General features: G+C 42.4%; 1 protein-coding gene across 2 annotated transcripts in view; it reads left to right on the plus strand.

The window, feature by feature from the left end:
* The window catches only part of SYTL5 (synaptotagmin like 5), a 107,728-nt gene that overhangs the window by 53,647 nt on the left and 35,171 nt on the right, over positions 1-18,910 (plus strand). For both annotated transcript variants that reach the window (XM_019525567.1, XM_019525568.1), the window contains exons 3-7: positions 341-456; positions 1,844-1,976; positions 7,360-7,485; positions 15,144-15,300; positions 16,478-16,607. In XM_019525567.1, the coding sequence (XP_019381112.1) occupies positions 341-456; positions 1,844-1,976; positions 7,360-7,485; positions 15,144-15,300; positions 16,478-16,607 (662 nt within the window). The remainder of the gene's footprint in view (positions 1-340; positions 457-1,843; positions 1,977-7,359; positions 7,486-15,143; positions 15,301-16,477; positions 16,608-18,910) is intronic.

An 18,910-nucleotide genomic window follows, 5' to 3' on the forward strand; every position in this document is an offset into this window, starting at 1 on the left:
CCCCCCCCCCCCCCAAAACTCTTAACCAAAATTTTTGGATTTCCAGGTTGTTTTTTCTGTGAGTAAACTGGAAATTTTCAATTTATTCAAAAAGTCATTAATGCAAGAACTATTAATCATACTTGGGAGGGGGAGCGTTTTGACACTTTCTGCTCTATTATGCTGTGTTAGGTTTTACAATCAGGATTTGATTGTTTACTTTTATTGTACAAGCATGATTCACAGCTGTATGTGTGTGATGGCATATGACAACCTTAGCACTCAAGAAACAGTTTTGACTGGTTGGATCAACTAAGATGTTCATATCTGCGTTTTTTTTTTTTCTTCTTTTCCCTTATAGACAACTGAGGATAGTGACAGGGGAATGGTTTTTTGAAGAGAGGGCCAAGCGCTACAAGCAGTCCAACATCCTTGGAACTGATGTTGTCAGACAGTCCATCCTACGCAAGGTCCCAGGTAATAATAAGAACATACAATTAAATTGTCCACTGAAATATTATGTTTTTTGTAAAAATATTTTAATCTTGGTTTTATCTTTCCTGCTACAGAATGCATTAGCATCTTTCTGGATTTTAATAGTAATTTGATATTAGACCTTTCCCCCACTCCTCTTTGTGTGTGGGTTTGTGTGCTTAGTGAATTGCTAGTATCCTAAATAAGAAAATCAAGATATAGGCACAAAATGAATTTTATATATATGTGCCTTCCCTGAAGAGATTACAATTTTACAATCTGAATAGAAGCTTCTAGTCCAAGCAAATGTATTTAATAGCAAACAAAATTCCTAATTCGTGGTATAGGGTCTTGGGTGTATGAAAAGCTCTAGGAGCCCACCATTCACCTTTGTAACTATTTTATTTTACCTTATTTATTCATGTTGGTTGTGGAACTCAAGCTGTAATTCTCGATAGTAGAGTTCTTTACTCCACATGGGGAAAGAAACAAACAAACCAGAAAACGCAGCCTACTAAATTCTAGGCTGTGTTTTCTAGATCACAGGCTGTATCCCAGCTTACTGGAACCTATTCATCCTGAGGCTGCATCTCAACTTTCTTTGACCTATCCACATACAACCTACTTCATGTACACCCTCACACATGAACAAAATTGTCTGCTTGGCTGATGTATCCCAAACAGACTTGTTTCATTCTTCAGAACTGCACATGTGCTTAACCCCTTCTTACCGGCTGTCTTCTCAGTACACTCAATGTTCAGTTTTTATCATATTCAGTGGTTAGGTTGCAGTAACGAAGTATATATAGGAAAAGGGGCAGTCACTGCCACTGTAAAAATATTCACTATGATATTTTACTTGACAAATTGCTGACCTTCCTGATATATAAAATTATCAACTGACATACAACTAAAGTTCCTGTTTTATGGGGTTTAAATTATGCAACATCTCAAGGTGCGTAATTGTTTGTTGCTGTATATTTGGTAGATGTATGTAGAAGAAAAAGGGAAATAATGTGTTAAGCCTTTTCCCCCACATCATCTTCCTAGCTAAAAAAAATCATTGCAGAAATTCTCTCTCTTGTCATAAAGTAATATTTGTAAGCTGAAAAATTGAATTGTATTTTACAGGTTCATCTTCAAATGATCAGCAACAAATTTGGGACATAATTCAATAGAAAATTTGAAAAACAAATATTTCAGTGTTGTTAAAATTTAGGGGTTTTTAGTGGTTTCTTTATTTGAGACTGAGCTGTGGAAAAAATGGGTTTTGGGTTAATCTTAACTTGTTTAAGTCGTTAAAACACAAGCTCAGTTTATGTTGGCTGTGTATTTAGTATACACTATCTAAATTTCTCTACAATAATTATATATTTTTTTCCAACTGAAGATACAGTTCCCATTAAGGATGAAGGAGGAATGTCTAGAGGTCAAGCGGAAGAGAACATGCAGAATGGGCCTGATATATCAGCTTCTTCAACGAGTGCAGGGAAATCACTCTTCAGTGGACCCAGAAAGATAGGGTAAAGCCTTGACTTTGGAAACTGATAAATGAGAGTACAGCTGCCTCTCATCAGAAGGATTTCTTTTACATCTCTCTAGCCACTCTTTTAACCACTCTTCAACTTTCCATATCTGACCAGAACCTCTTCAACCACTCTTCAACTTTCCATATCTGACCGCAACCTCCTAGGGTTGGAAAAAATCTGCTTGCAAGTACTTGCTATAATTAAACTCCTAGGAAATGCAGTAGTAATTAGATTTTTGGTAAACAAAAGCAGCAAAAAGGAAACTTAACTATTGAATGTTCCTGGTGAGGGAGTACCACATTCAGTGTGTCAGTAAAATTATCATTTTGAGGATTTGTTTGTGCTTTCTCTCAAGGGCTTCTATGCAAAATTTGTTCAGTTTACAGGTTAAAATTATTTCTCTTTATTCCCAACTTCTAACTCTATAAATTCACTTTGAGATCAGAAAATGTATTCTTTTCTTTACTCATGGTCTTCACTAGTAAAATTATGGTATGCACATTATGGCTTCAGTGGCATCTGTACACGCTTCCATGAGGCTATCCCCTCAGTAACGTGTAAGGCACTGGGGATTCACAGGTGTTACTGGACCTAAATTGAAGATGATGCATGAGAAGAAAAGAACCCAGATTAGCCTTCATACCCTGGAGCCGAGTTAACTAGGTTGGCAGTTAGAAAAACAGGATTTTTTTCAACTTTTCAAATTGTTTTTTGGTAACCCAAAAATAATATTAATGTGTAATACAGACCCCTACAGAGATCCTTTGGAGGAAAACAACTCCCTTAAGAATCTGGGAGTTACCAGTGACTGTGAAGCTACCCACATGTATGTTCGGCATATAGACTAGATAAGTTATAAGGACAGTAGGGGTCAAGTGATTAGAGGGAAAAACGCAACTGTTGCTAAGTGTAGTATAGAATGTGTTGAATCAATCACTTAGAAAATTTACATGACCTCCTTTGGCCTGCTTAACATTGAACAAAAGGAGCAACTTTTGCTGCTTCTGAGCTTTCCTGTTAAGATAAAGGTGGTACAGCCTCAGGAATGTTGTAATAACAGTTGAATGTAATTACAGTTCAGGTGAACAATATTAAAAAATTGTCTCTGTAGGTGAGTTGATGCTTGGAGCACTTACTATTCATGTTGTGAACACTCTTCAAAAGTACAAGTACAACTGGAGCTAGATCCAATTAAGGATTTCAGTGACTAAAAATTAGATGTTGCTGTATCCAACATTTAGGTGCCCAGGCCTGAATACTCAGAAATATTTATTTACCTAACTCCTTTTTAGGGAACTAATGCTCATATATTTTACTGAGGTTTTATTTCAAAGGACCTGCAACTGTACCTAACCATACTTGGAATCTTAATATACAGATCATGTCAGATACTTGTGAATGAGATTAGCAATATGCTGTAGCATTCTGGCCAGCAGAATGGTCTGCAAAAACCTAACCAAATCCTTTTTTGAATCCATCTTGGAAATTCAATTATCAGAGTTTCTTCTATAGGAAACTACCAGTAGTTGATTATCATCTTTTTGCCTGTTTCATTTATCTGTTTCCCAGGTGAAATAGTCCTCTCAATGGGAAGATGGAAATGAAATAGCGTGGTGCTGTATTTTCTCACATACCACGCTCCCCCCGAATATAACACACACCTTGGTTTTGGGACACAGTGGGTGCGTCTACCTGAGATGTTTACTGTAGACTTATTAGCTCTGTAATAAACATCTTGCATGGACACGTGCACCCCTATTAGGCCATAGGAAACTAATTAACTCCACAGCAGGGTAGTGCTCGAAAATAAAAGTACTATCCTGCTGTGGAGTTTTTTACTCTGTAGCACTGTGTATATAGACACTGACACGGGTGGCTGGGGCATGTGGGTGATTCAGTGCAGGGGCTGCCTGCTGACTAGCCTTACACTGGAGCACCCTCATGCCCCAGCGAGCCACTCCGCACCACATTGAGCCAGGTTGGAGCAGCCTAGGCCCGGCAGGCTGACTTGCCAGGTCCTGTGCCACTTGGGGCTACTGTGACCCAGCTCAGCATGATGTGGTCCTAGGAACACATGCAAATGCATCACCTGAGAGCAATAAACTCCAGCCCAATTTATTGCTTCACCTTAATAGCACATGTAGGCACCACCCAGAATGTAGAAGAAAAGATTTTTGCAGTCTTGTCCTGGAGCTGGATTTTTCATGGAGGGTCAAGCTTCTTTCTGGGACAGGAAGCAGGAAAGATAAACTTTAGAATTAACCCTTGCATAGCAGTTTTCAAATTGAAAAGTCTGGCTACCTATTTGGCTGCTCAGCCAAAAAACTGTTGCCAATTTGGGAATGTGTGTGAAAGGGTTAACACTGGACTTCACTTCTACTTGCTGCCTGAGGGAGAAGCCCATAGCTATCTTGTAACATTGCCTCTTAATACTTCTATTGCAGGAAGAAAAACAATTAGCTTCCCCCCTTAAGACACATCAATTGTAGCCAGGAGATTTTTTGGGGAAAGGCATGTATTACATGCAAAAAAAATATGGTGTATAAGAGTGTGATTCACTGTGGTTGAGTGGGCTGGTTGTTCAGTGGTGTTTGCTTCAGAAAGAGATAGATTTGTGTCATTAAAAAGGCCCAAAGTCAGGCTGATCATTATACCTCTAGCCATGAGGTATCCAGGTAGTTAAAATGAAGAAAACGTATATTTACAATGCAATGCTCTGTCTTAGGAGCAGCTTGAAAGAAAGAAACAAGAAGTAGCTTTAACAGTAACCTCTTTGAAAACCGAGGAGGGGTTGAGCAGTTGAGCTGCTCTTGTGGAAAAAAAAAACCAACTGAAGCACCTGAACTTTTAATCAGAGGTGCATCAGTGAAAGCCCTAAAATGAGAATATCTACGGGGGGGGGGGGGGGGAGGCAGAAGAGAAAAATGAGGAATATCATCGTGTCATTTTGGGTCCCTCTGTACTTTGGAATATTTCTGTCCCTGAATATGGGAGATTGCTCTGCTCTTGTTGTTATTAAGATGAAAGCTCTTACTACAATTACCACATGAAAGAATTTACTCAGGTTTTTTTCAAGAGCCATGAGAACAATTCGACTGATTAGAGCAAAACAGCTAATAGAGTCTGAATAGTCTACATCAGCAAATTACCCAGCATGTCTTTTTCTTCTATGCTTCTATGTCTGGCAAGGCCGTAGCTTGAAAATTACTTATATACGCAAATGCATATACAACATGCACTTGTTAATAGTGTGGTTTCATAGTTAGTAGGGTCGGAAGGGACCTGAGCAGATCATCAAGTCCGACTCCCTGCCGTGGCAGGAAAGAGTACTGGGGTCAAACAACCCCAGCAAGGTGATTGTCAAGCCTTGTCTTAAAGACCCCCAGGGTAGGAGCCAGCACCACTTCGCTTGGAAGTTGGTTCCAGATCCTAGCTACCCTGACAGTGAAGTAGTGCCTCCTGATGTCTAATCTGAATTTACCCTCTGCCAGCTTGTGACAGTTATTTCTAGTCACTCCTGGTAGTGCTTGGGGGAACAGGGACTCCCCCAGTGCCTGCTGGTCCCCTCTGACTAGTTTGTAACAGGCCACTAGATCCCCCCTCAACCTTCTCTTGTGGAGGCTGAACAGGTTCAGGTCCCGTAGCCTCTCCTCGTAGGGCCTGCCCTGCTGCCCCCTGATCATGCGAGTGGCCCTCCTCTGGACCCTCTCCATGTTGTCCACATCCCTCTTGAAGTGCGGCGCCCAGAACTGGACGCAGTACTCCAACTGCGGCCTGACCAGTGCCGCATAGAGGGGGAGGATCACCTCCTTGGACCTGCTCGAGATGCATCTGTGGATGCATGACAAGGTGCGGTTGGCCTTCCTGACTGCATCCCCACACTGCCGGCCCATGTTCATCTTGGCATCAATGATGACTCCAAGATCCTTTTCTGCCTCTGCACTGACGAGAAGGGAGTTCCCCAGCCTGTAGGTATGGTGCTGGTTCTTCCTCCCCAGGTGCAGCACCTTGCACTTGTCAGTGTTGAAACCCATCCTGTTCTCATCCGCCCACCCCTGTAACCTGTCCAGGTCCGATTGTAGCCTATTCCTCCCTTCTAGCATGCCCACATCCCCCCACATCTTAGTGTCATCAGCAAATTTGAACAGGGTGCTTTTTACCCCCTCGTCCAAGTCACTGATGAAGATGTTGAACAGTGCGGGCCTGAGGACCGAGCCCTGGGGGACCCCACTGCCCACATCCCTCCAGGTCGAAAATGACCAGTTCACCACCACTCTCTGGGTATGACCCTCCAGCCAGTCAAGTCGCCCATTTGACTGTGTAGGTGTCGACACTACAGTCCCCTAGTTTTTTAATGAGAATGGGGTGAGAGACAGTGTTGAAGGCCTTCCTAAAGTCCAGAAAGACTATGTCCACTGCTACCCCTGCGTCCAAGGATTTTGTGACCTGGTCATAGAAGGCCACCAGGTTGGTCTGACAGGACCTGCCTCTAATGAACCCATGTTGGTTGCCCCTAAGCATGATCTCCCCCACTGGCCCCTCACAGACATGCGCCAGGATAATTCTCTCAAAAAGGTTACCCAGGATCGAGGTAAGACTAACTGGCCTATAGTTTCCCGGATCCTCCTTCCTCCCTTTTTTGAAAATGGGAACCACGTTAGCTCTCTTCCAGTCCTCTGTTACCACACCAGAGCACCATGAGTGCTCATTAATGTTATTTGTTGTGATTTATTGGTTTATGGTTCAGGCAGGAAGTATTTACACCCAATGAGCTGATGAACAGTTGACCCTGCCCTGCCTCCAACTTTGTCCACATTACACAACAGCAGGAGCAATGTTGCCAAGATCATGCAGGAGTAATGTCTTTGCCAGTCTTTACTCCTCCTCTGTCTACTGGAGGCAGCTAGAAGCTATCTGTGAAGTATTAGGCCCTAGTAGATTCAATAGTTGTCCCTGTGACTGATTCAACAGGGTAGTTTGGCACCCTCAGAACCAGTGTTTTTGTTCTCTATCTCAAAGTAGCAACAGTAGCTAAATGTTCCTCTGAGCCCTGCTTCACTTCCAAATTAAAGCTGGATAGAAACCAGCTATAAAGTTGTTATACCTTTTCAAGCACTGGTGTTGTAGCAGGAAGGCTTTTTAGAGCTGAACAGTCATTTTTATGATGTAATAATTACTCTGCACATGTGACTGGTGTAAATTTCTTATGCAATTAACCAGTTAATTGTGAGATAATTTCTTTGTATTTGTGGCTGGTCTTATTTTTCATGTGTGGCTGGTCTAAATATATTGCATGATTAACCAGTAATGTACGTAACATGTAGCAGGGGCCTCTGTTTCGCATTTCCATCCTGTTTTGTTATCCTCTGTTAAATAGGAGGGTCCTCAGGGCAGTAACCAAAGGAGAAATTGCAATTGGGAAATCTGACAATGGAAGAAACATCAATTCAGCAGGTGAAACCCAAAGTCTGCATAATGACAAGCCTGCTCCTTATTCAGACAGGTAAGGAACAGAACAATCTGATGATAATTCACTAACAGCTTGAGCCTTCAGTTTCTTCACAGTCTTGTGAACTACTCTGCACCCTTCTTGAGTCCTGAGTGTCAGGACTGGCTGACAAACAGGATTTTTTCTCATGGAAATAGTGTCCTCTTTTTGTTCAAAAACAATTTGTGATCAGCAGGTTTCCTGGTTTTCTCTGTTTAAAAAAATCCCCAATTTTTTAATTTACCACCTCCCATCCATATTTTTCCATGAATAAAATTAAACAGAACATATGTATATGCATAGTAGTGTTTCATTCTGATCGTGGAAAAATGTGGATTTGGATTAGTTTTTTTTAACCCAAAAATTGGGGATTTTTTTATCAGAGAGAACCAGGATCCCTGGTGGTCAGCTACACTCAGCAGCTTTCCGAACTGAGTCCTTAATACACAAATGTGAAGTTACTTGACAGTAATTCAGTTTGTAAAATGTTTTACACCCTCCATGTCTTTTCATGATGATAATTCTGATAATTTTTAATGCAATTCTTTGCGTAGTTTTTCCTGGAGTAATGACTAGTGGAGTGCGAAGCAGACCCTATTTGATTTAGATTCTGCCTGAATTGGGGACAGTGATTCAGTTTGTTGATTCGGATCACTGACCCTGATTCGATTCAGCTGAATCTGAATCTGAAGATTCAATGCTAATTCGGAGAATCAGTGATTCAGACATAGACACAGGTTTAAATGTTTTTTCTACATACCTTGAGGTACCAGTGCGGCTTGTGATTGCTGTGATGCTGGGGTGCATGGAGCATCCCACAGGAGTGTTGGGGGGCCCTGCGTGCTCAGTGGCGAACCCAGAAGCGGACCAGAAGTACTTCCGGCCCACTTCCGGGAGCATGCTAGGGGCCCCCCCTGTTTGGTGATCGGCCACAGGGGGACCCTGGGTGTCCTCCCAGGCCCAGGAGGCACCATTTGCCGAGCCAGGGGAGCAGAGGGGGGTTCCCCTGAGCTCTCTGGCAGACCCAGAAGTGGACAGGAAGTGCTTCTGGTTCACTGCTGGATGTGCCGTCAAGCATGCTGGGGAGCCCCCTACACTTCTGTGGGATACTCCATGCACCCCAGCATCGCAGTGTTCATGAGCTGCCTGCTACCTAGAGGTGTGTAGAAAAAACATGTAAAGCTGTCTCTGTCTGAATCTTTCCGAATCTCTCTGAATCGATTTGGAGGGTTCTGATTCAATTCACAGAGATTAAAAGGTCCTCTGATTCGATTCAGGTTCGGAGATTTGGCCATTGAATTGGGCCGCATCTCCGCCGAATTGAATCGGGGACCAAAGCTTTGCACTGCCCTAGTAATAATCCTGTATTGCTATTTATAAACAATACTTTGGGGGGTATGTAACGATCAGAATTTAGGTAATTGATATATACTACCTCTCTTACTCAGTTTGAGTAAGAGAAGGCTGAGAGGTCACCTGATAGCTGCCTACAAGTACATCAAGGGTGAACACCAAGACTTAGGTGAGCATCTCTTCAAGAAGGCACCCCAAGGGAGGATGAGGACCAATGGACATAAGCTTATAGAGGGTTAATTCAGGCTAGATGTAAGGAAGAACTTCTTCTCTGTAAGGGTTGCCAGAATCTGGAACGCACTCCCAGCAGAGGTGGTACAGGTACTGTCCTTGGAGAAGTTCAAGAGGAGGCTGGACAGGCACCTTGTTGAGCTTGTCTGAACCCAATAACTTCCTGCATGTGGCAGGGGACTGAACTTGATGATCTTACAGATCCCTTCCAGTTCTACAATTCTGTGATTTTAACTTTCTCTTCCTTTTTATCTGATAATTTATTTTGTACATAGACCAGTTTGCTTTGCTCAGTGCTCATTGTTTCATCTGCCTGGAAATTTTACAGTCCGGATTGAAATATAGTCTATCTTCATTCTGTCTGTAAACAGAAAGTTCTAATATTAAATAGCAATATCCTTGTTTTGAAACAGATGTACAACAAGGACACACCTAAATGGTAATTTTTCCTTATTTTCTGGAGGTGAAAATGGTATGTCAATGGAGTTGAAACTATGAATTTTGATAGAACTAGCTGTTTGTTTTGATGCCTAAAATGCGAGTTAAAATCTTTTAAAAAGCTGATCCTGGATGATTGGAAAGAAAATGAAATACTTGTATGCATTCAAGAACAAAGATAACATTCAAAAATAAAACTTCCAAGCTATTAATATTAACATGGGTTTGAATATTTATTGCTATGGTAGCATTACAACTGAAAGGTCTTGGTTGAAAAGAATCTAGTGTTGATTAATGAATTACACGTGAATCTTGTAATTGAAATCTGAAACCTATTTCCTTCCTTGCTTCTGAATTATTTTAGGCAATATTTATTAATTGTTCTGCAAGACATATGAGGTTGATACACAGTCTCCCTGAAGATTCAGAACCTGCTTTTATTCAGTCTGAACAGTATGCTGCACAGATCTATCTCACTAGCCAGACAAACACTAAAGCTGATTCTTATCCAGAAACACAGTTCCATGGTTTCCTTTGGGTAATTGGACCTTTTGTACACAGCAGTGATTCATGCCTCAGTGTTTTATTAGAACAGAATGTATATTTTTGTTCTTTCCTTTTTATTTTTTATCAGTACTTTTTCTGCTAAATTGGGCATGACAGAAAGCTTTGCATTCAAGACTGGGACTATCTTGCTGCTTAGCACAGGTTCTATGTGTAGTCTCTGAAGGTTGAGCAAGAAGTAGACTGCAATGGGGTTTTTTTCTTTAGTTTGTTTTTTGACAGACAAAATAGTCTTTATATTGGTGTTCAAGGAGTCCTGTGATGAACATCCTGAAAAAGTTCAAAGAGATGGGTAGGGTGAACTTATTTGTAAATATCTGAACCTTCAAAAAGACTTTATCTGGAAATATCTACCTTTGCCCATCACTACAGCCTCACCCTGCCAAGTTAATAGTCTGTGTCAATAGAGATATTCAAAGCACATGTTGACATATCTGTGTGTTCAGGATGGATGAATCATCTTACAACCTGCAGAAACTGAACTTATAAGGCTATGCTCTGTGGAATAGCTAGTAAGCAGAGCTTGCTGTTTTCAGGATGGGATTTTATTCATACCTTTTTAAGTTAAAAAGCACCAATGCGCAAACATGAGATACTGTGATATATCTACAGTCTACATTAATTTAATGAGGTAAATAGTAATTATTAAAAACAAGATAAAAGATCACTTAATCTTCCTTTACATCTCTTTGGATTTGAAACAACTCAGAAAAACATCTTGAGACATCAAGGGTCTTGAATTTTTCTGTATATTCCTTAGTTAGGGTAATTTGGGCTTTGCTTTCAGCATAAGTCTGTAATCCACAAAGTAAATAGGAAAGTGAGAGGAAGGTGGCGTGGAGAGGGAGGACACATGCACTACTTATTCTTTCCAAACATCTTTGGTTTGGGGGAAGTTACATTGGGCTTAGAAGCGAAAAGTCATGAGCTTGTCATCCATTGATTTGTCCCCATCTCCAGCTAACAAATAGGAGGTTGCAAGAGAACATGTCCAGCAAAAATAGCAAAAGGCATTCTTCCCCAAGAGCTCTGGAGGTGTGGTGTAGATGGGTCCAGAGACAGGTGACAATGATGATCAAGGGCTTGGAAGGCAAGTCATACAAAGAGAGGGTGAAGGATGCATGTTCAGCTTGCAGAAAAGGTGCTTAGGAGGGGACATGATAGCAGTCTTCAAATACTTGAAGGGTTACTATAAAGAAGAGGGAGAACACCTTTTCTGTCTTGCTGAAGAGAGTAGGATGTAGGCCAATGGCTTGAAGTTGCAGCAAAGTAGGTTTAGATTGGATATCTGGAAAGCTTCTTCACAGTTAGAATAGACTGCCGAGGGCAGCTGTGGACTTTCCATCACTTTTCCATATATGTCAGGGTTTTTTATTTTGTTTTGTTTTTTTAAAACCTTCCTCAGAGTCATTGGACGCTGGCTACAGCCAAGTCTGGAGATTTTGACTGGGGTGTGCCAGTGCTCCTGCTTGGACTTAAAGCCAGAGGCTCCTGGCTAGAGGGTCTTGCCCTACTGTTCAGGGTCAGACTGATTGCTATATTTGGGGTCAGGGAGGAACTTTATCCCATGATCAGATTGGTGTGGACAGTGAGTGGACATGGCCCCTTCATCTGTAATTGGGGCCATGTCCCTCCACCTGGGATCTCTTGAGCATATGTTAACAACCCTTTACACAAGCAGGATTTTGGCTGTGGTTGTCCTCCTACTTGGCCTGTGGAAGGTCAACATTTTATGTCATGTCAGGGTTGACAGTAGTTTTAATACGAGATTACATGATGGATTTGTATAAAATGGTTTGGATAGGGATGATCCTGCCTCAGGCTGAGGGTTGGACTAGATGACCTGTGAAGGTCCCTTCCAGTCCTGCTGCTGTATGATTCTATGATTCCGAGTGTTTTGCTATTGTCTACTAAATAAACCAGCAAACCGGTGGCAAAATGGGCAGTCTCCCCCCTGAAACTTGACCCACGTAAGGGTAAAGGAGAAAATAGCCTCATGTGGCAGATGTCTGTGTTGTAGATTTGTACGTTCTGAATCAAAATCCATCTGATGATCCATGTTGGGGTTCATGTACCTGCACATTTTCCATGTTTACCTACTTTTCTTTTTAAACAACTTTTTTTGGGTAACTCAGTGAGAACATCCTTAATCACAGGTTTTGTAATTAAGTCATTACCATTTTTCATTTATGATAAAATGCCAGTTACAAAAAGTGATCTTAGTTTTCTCCCTTAACTGCAGCGAATCTTTATAGAAGTACATGGGGCAGAACGAGACAAAAAGATTGTGCTTTGACATTATTTCTTTTCATAGCAGACACATAAAGAAATTGAAGGTGTCTCTGGCTCCGGGATTCTTCAAGGCTATAAGACAGGGGTGGGCAAAATAAGGCCCGCAGGCCAGATTGAGCCTGCCAGCTGATTGTATCTGGCCCCTGGGTGGGCAGTCACAGAGACCGCAAAGGCATAGGATCTAGCCCCCAGGGAGCCAGTGGCTCTGGGTCATGCCGGGCATGTCCCAGCCCCTTCCACAGCTTACACAAGCTCCTGCCCTGTGCACCAGCAGCGCTAAGTGGGTACTGGCATCAGCTGCAGACATGGCTGGCAGATTCCAAGTGGGAATTGGGGCATCCACCTGGGTCCATAGCTGATGCTGCTGCATCAGTGTATCAACTGTGGTCCCAGGCAGTCACCCTCACCCACACTGGGAACTTGCTGGTAGTGTCCATAACATCCACAGATGATGCTGGGGCCCACCCAGCACTGCTTTCAGCACGCAAGCAGGTGAAAGCTGTGGATAGGACTGGGACATTGTGGAACAGGGTGTGCTGTAGCTGCAGGGATGGTTTGGGTGGGGAGAGGAAAGGGAGAGAAATGTGGCCCGTGAGAGAATGCAAAACTCATTAAGTGGCCCTCCAGCTAAAATGGTTGCCCACCTCTGCTACAGAACATAGAGGCTATCAGAGGTAGATCCAAGGAGGGGTGAAGTGGTGCGGTTGAACCCCCCTCTGATTCCTGCTCCCCCGCCTTTAAAACTAAATGTTTGAGAGGGGCAGCCACGTGTTTATTCAAGCTGAGACAGACAATCAGATTTATGACTCATTGTCATCTCCTTGATTCTTGTTAATCTTTCTGTACTCCACAAGTGTTAACAACCTTCTATCCTTTTTAATGCTCTTGATGCTCCACTATTCAAGCTATCCTTTCTTCTGAAATTGTGCTGTCTGTTAGCCATTCCTGGTAATGTCTTTCTTCTATTTCACAGCCCTGCAGACTGTTTTTAGCACTAGCTAAAAGCCTTAACTCATGGGTGATAATATTAACTCAGGTGTAGAAATTGTTTCATGTGACCCTGTATGGGTAATCAATGAACAGCTCCCTGCTTAATATAAACCGTATCTTTATTATAACAGTTTCTTACAGAGCTGTTACAGGGCCTAGTGTTCTCCCCCAGCTTCTCTAACTCTCTTGTTTTTCCTGTCTCCTCCCCCTCACTTCGTGTTACTTCTTTGGACTCCTCCTTTCTGCTGCTGCTGGTTTTGCCTCTGAGATCCATACATATTGTTACAGAAATGAATGACAGAGAAATATTGGTGGCATTATCAAGGCACTCAAGAAAGCTAGATTTTGTCTTAAGAATCTGTCTGAGAGACATGCATATAACTATAATGGCCACAGGACTAATGACACAATGACTTCTGACTATTTTGACTCTTCATTGTGTTTATTTTATTCTATCAAATAGTTGTATAGTTATATTTTTTTTGCTTTGATCTTAAATGGAGTGATATGATGCTAGCCCTCTTAGCATAATATTAAAGCATCTAGTTTCTCTTTAACTGAAGAAAAATATGTGTTGTGTTAAACATGATCATATGCCACACCATCTACATCCCCTTTTCAAAATCCTGGATCCATCCACGGAGCCCATGTATAGCTTTTGCCAGAATATACCATTTTCTTTGTAGTGGGAGAATATTTATGTGTTACATTTATGAGAAGAGAGAGAGATTTTTAGTCACCCAAGTACAGGACTGGATCTAGGATTTTGAAAAGAGGGTTGCAGCAGAAAGTTCAGTAGTCCATGCACTACATACTTGAGGGGGGGGGGGTAAAAACCGGTGGCAGAGAGCTGCTTTCTCATGCATCAAGACCAAAGCTACATTGTTAAGGAAGTTGTGATAGCACCATTGTGTTCCACTCCACCCCTAGATTTATCCCTACCCACATACTTTTTCTCCCCAAATAGAATACGTTCAATCTGAATAAAACACTGAAGTAGAGTCTATTGTAACAGAATTTGCTAGAGGGATATAAGCTGTCATGCTCAAGAATTTTATTTGCTAGTTCAAGAGTAGTTCTGTTAGGAGTCTCTACTGTGATAAAGGAGTTGTTCAGTGCAGTTACTCTGTCTGTGATATGATAGTGCTGGTTTTGAATCATGAGCATTTTTTCATGAGAAAAGTTCCATCCAAGAAATCCCAACTGGCTCTTTTGCTAAGTGACATGCATATTCTGTGTTTTGAACCCCATTTCTTTTTGACAGTTTATTGACCATCAGATACACTGCCAAAACACAGTATGATTGCACTGGTCATTTAGGTCATAGAGAAATTATCAGCCAGTTTGGGGTCTGCAGCTATTAGTCAAAAGCGAAATGATAGATTATTCTCCCTCCTGAGAGAGAACAGCCAGAAAGCTTGTGAGCAACTTAGCTATGCAGAGCTAGCCGTCTCCTCTGGAGTGTTTGTTGGCACTAGATGAGTCTGAGAAAGCCAGAACCATGGTTATTTTCCTGATAAACTGAGGAGTAAAATGATGGCAAATGTCAACTCTGGGACCACTGCATCAGATATCTGTTTCATTACCTCTTACCCACATGCAGGAAAACAATCTCATGGGTTTATATTAATGCTCTTCCCCCACAAAATGCTTCAAATATTAACAGTTTGAAGATTCATGCTTAAAACAATGTAAACAAACAATATTCCTAAATAGTTCTCACTAATTCTTACCTTTCATGCCCCCAGATCCCTAGAGTGCGCCATGTATTATTCATATGGTACGTTATACTCTCTCTTCCTCAGGGGGAGCACTCATTCACTGGGCAGTAATGATGCGGAGATCATACCAGGTAACTTGAAAGGCACAGTGGTTCCAGCAAACCGGAGTAATGTGTCCACTCCAGTTCATCAGAGATCACCAGCACCCAGCACGCGTGGCATGACTCCAGATTACAGCAAGGTGAATGTAGCGATCCTACTTGACTGTACATGTCTCCCCTTCACACATCACTGACACCATAATCAACCAGGTTTTTGTCACTAGTTGCCTTATCAGAGCAGTTTGCAGCTGAAAAACATCAAACCTTCTAATGATAATTGTTTAATCCTTAATCCCATTGTGATATAAAATCTCCCATTTTAATAGGACATACCAGATCCTAGTACAGTATATCAGCTAGACATATATAACAGTATAGTTAAAGGAATATAATCCTCTAATGTGGATGTTGGTATCTTTGTAGTTACTGTACAAGAAAGGGAAAATGTATACATGGTACCTGCCTACAAGTATAACTGTAGAGATTTTATATTGGTAAAAGCCACACCCCAACTGAAATAGAGACACTAGTATGAAAACTACATGTGGACCAGGCCTGTTTAAAATTAGGGAAGGTTATAAATGTGCATCACTTGTCTTCACTTGCAGAATCATCTTTATGCAGTAAAGCAGGTGTGCTCTAACTCTAGCCCATGAGCCAAATATGGCCCACAGAGCCATGGCATCCAACCCAGGGGGCTCTCCACACATTGGGAAATTTGGCAGTGGTGGAATAGTGGCAATTAATACAGCCACCTCTCCATGCTGCCAGATACCTAAGCTTGTGCGGTAGATTGGAGCCAGGCTATGCCTCCTCTCCTCGCAGGGCTGGATAAAGGCCAGGCCACATTCCCCTTGTCCCCCACATAGCCAAATCAGGGCTGGGCCACACCCCCTTCCCCTGCATGGCTGAATTAGGGTTGAATCAAGCCTTCTGTCCCCCTGTGGGGCCAGGCTAGGCCCCCTTCTAACCCATGGCTGGATCAGGGCTGGGCTGCCCCTTGCCCCCTCTGTACAGCTGGATGGGGCCCCACTGCACCCGCTCTGGGTGCCAGATCGAGACCACCAGCTGGATCCAGCCCACAGATGGCCAGCACTGGCCATCTGGCTCATCAAGCAAAAAGTTTGAGCACCACTGCAATAAAGCACAATGGATCCATGATTCCAAGTACAAGTATTATTCTGATATTACCAATATTAAATAACTGACTAACATACTAGCAGAATCCTTTCCATTTACACAAATTAAATTAAAATGGTACAGCCTGAGACTTCCATTTATACTATTTATGGAATATGTATTCTTCTTTTTGAGCAGGAAGCTGATTTAGGAAATGGCACTTCTATGTCAGGAAGTGAAAGTATACCTGAAAACTTAGTGAAGAGGCATTGCAGAAAGACATCTGGAACACCTTCAATAGCAGTTTCTAGGGTTTCTCTCTCATCAGGTAAGTGTTTCCTAGTACTCTGTTCTTCCTCTGAAATACTTCTTCTGCCCTCTGCTCCACTCTTTCTACCTGGGTTTTCTTTTTACAGTACATAGTAGATAATCAGATACAAATGTAGTTAAATTTTTTGTTAATTCTGAAAGTACCAGGCTTGTAAAATGAAAAAGAATACTTTTACTTCTTTTTGCATTGGAAAAAGGGTCTTTCTAACTCCATGTAGCATCACAACCATTCTAGCAAATGATTCATTCTAAGAAAAAAATCAGTGGAAGATGATGTGCTCAGTGGCATTTTCTGAAGGTATGGTCACATGTACATTTGGAGCCATTTCAAAGGAGGAACATTTTAAACGGGCAACAGCTGTTACACTCTATTTGTTACCTGTGGACAAGCTAGGAACCATGTAAATGTAGCAAAACTACTCCAACTTTAATTCTAGAGGAAGCAGTGTTAAAATTGGAGCAGTTTTAATACATTTGTGTCATTCCTGACTTGTCCATACACAACAATTATAATGTAACACCTGCTTCCCTTTTGAAATATCTCGAAATGTACGTGCATCCATACCCTCAGTCAAAAGCGTCATAAACCTGACACTTTGTGGTCATTTGCACCTTAATAAAATGCTAGCATTTTGATTTTGATTATGTTTTATACCCACTTATATGGGACCAAATGACCCCAACAGTATGAGCCTCTTGGTTGGTTTTTGATGCCGCATAACTGACAGAATGACAGATCTACTGGTTGGGGGGTGAGGGGGGCAGGTTGTAGGAAGCCAGTAGGGAGATAATATATATGTAACAAACTGTGCTCAGAACCATTTTCCAATACCTACTGATCCAATCACCCTATTTTTTATTGAAACTGAAAAGTCAAGAATCCCTGGATCTTTTCACTCTTCTTCGTCACTCAGTCATCCTCAAAACCAGCCCTGTTCAGCCTTTCAGATTTACAAGCTAGTCTGGTTCACAGCAGGCCTCAGTCACTCTGTTTCAGCTGGGGTTAGCCTTTACCAGAAACCTGGTAGCATATCCCACAGAGCTAATCAAAGACACTATGTTCTTCACCTTAGATTTTTCTGCTTGAAAGCATCCATGTGTCTTTGAACAGACAGATTACAGTTGTAGAAAGAGGTCTTTTTTACTGCTGTTTTCTTTGTTTATGGAGGGATTTTCTCTTTCTTGTTATTTCTGAAAATAAAGATTGGGCATTAATATTTAGCTTCATGTTCCTAAAGCAGATAGGAAAGTGAAGAAACATTTAGGCAGTCTGACAATGGGGGAAGGCATCTACAAAGGACAGTGGATCCAGCAGATTTTTTTCTTTCTGGGGGAACTTGAAAGGGGTGACTAGGGACATCCTTCTCTTAAGCCAGCTGTAGCTACAGTTCAGGGGGTGGGGGAGGACTAACTTCCCATGTCTTATCCTGCTAAAGAGGCTGCCTTTTTCCCACCACATAGGGAAGGAAGCCGCATCATCTGTAACAATTCTTTTGGGGAGAGCTAAGGGAATTGCTTCACCAAAGCATTTGGTATTCTTATATTGTTGGGCTTAAGCTGGTATGTCAGGGTGCAGAGAGACATGCCTGGGACCCATGTCCATTCACCACACATAAGAAACAACAGTAGCAGACACAGTATCTTTATTATTCATTCAGCCCTGAAACCTGAACTTATTTGTGGATGTGAAGTGAAGGGTTACAAGAGTCCCCCTAAACATTTAGGCCTAACTAACTCTAGACCTGCTGTCTACATCCTGGATACTGTGACGGTCCAAGCAGGAGACCCTGCCTCAAAGTCAAAAGCTAGGTGGAGAGTGACCATATGACACTTACATTGTAGAGGTGCACCGATACATTGGTCCAATATCGGATTGGTACTGATATAAAGAAAATTGGCTGTAATGGAAATTGACCTGATGCGGCTGATAGTTTGGCCGATAAATGCTCATGTGTGCATGCAGCTGCAGCGCAGCACGCAGGCAGCAAGGAGTAGAGCCTGGCAGCTTGGAGAGCTGCATGCAGCTGATAAGTCTAGTGTGGTGGAAGGGGAGAGGGGGAGGGAAGGGGCGTAGGGTTGGGGGTGTAGATCAGCGCCCCCTGCAGTGAGGGAGGGGGCAGGGGCAGGCACTGTCCAGGCAGGGTGAGGTGCGGGACAGAGCTGTGGCTCGTCGGTGGGAGGGGGCAGCTCCCGCTGCTGTTTGCACCCCAGGAGGGCATTGGGAGGGTAGGGAGGGCAGCTTGTGCTTCCAGATCTGTATGGGGTGGGGCAGGTGAGCTGCAGCTGTGGGCTGGAGCCGGG

Source organism: Gavialis gangeticus, unplaced genomic scaffold, assembly GCF_001723915.1.
Source record: "Gavialis gangeticus isolate Ggan-Ray unplaced genomic scaffold, GavGan_comp1, whole genome shotgun sequence".
In the NCBI taxonomy this organism is placed as follows: Eukaryota; Metazoa; Chordata; order Crocodylia; family Gavialidae; genus Gavialis; species Gavialis gangeticus.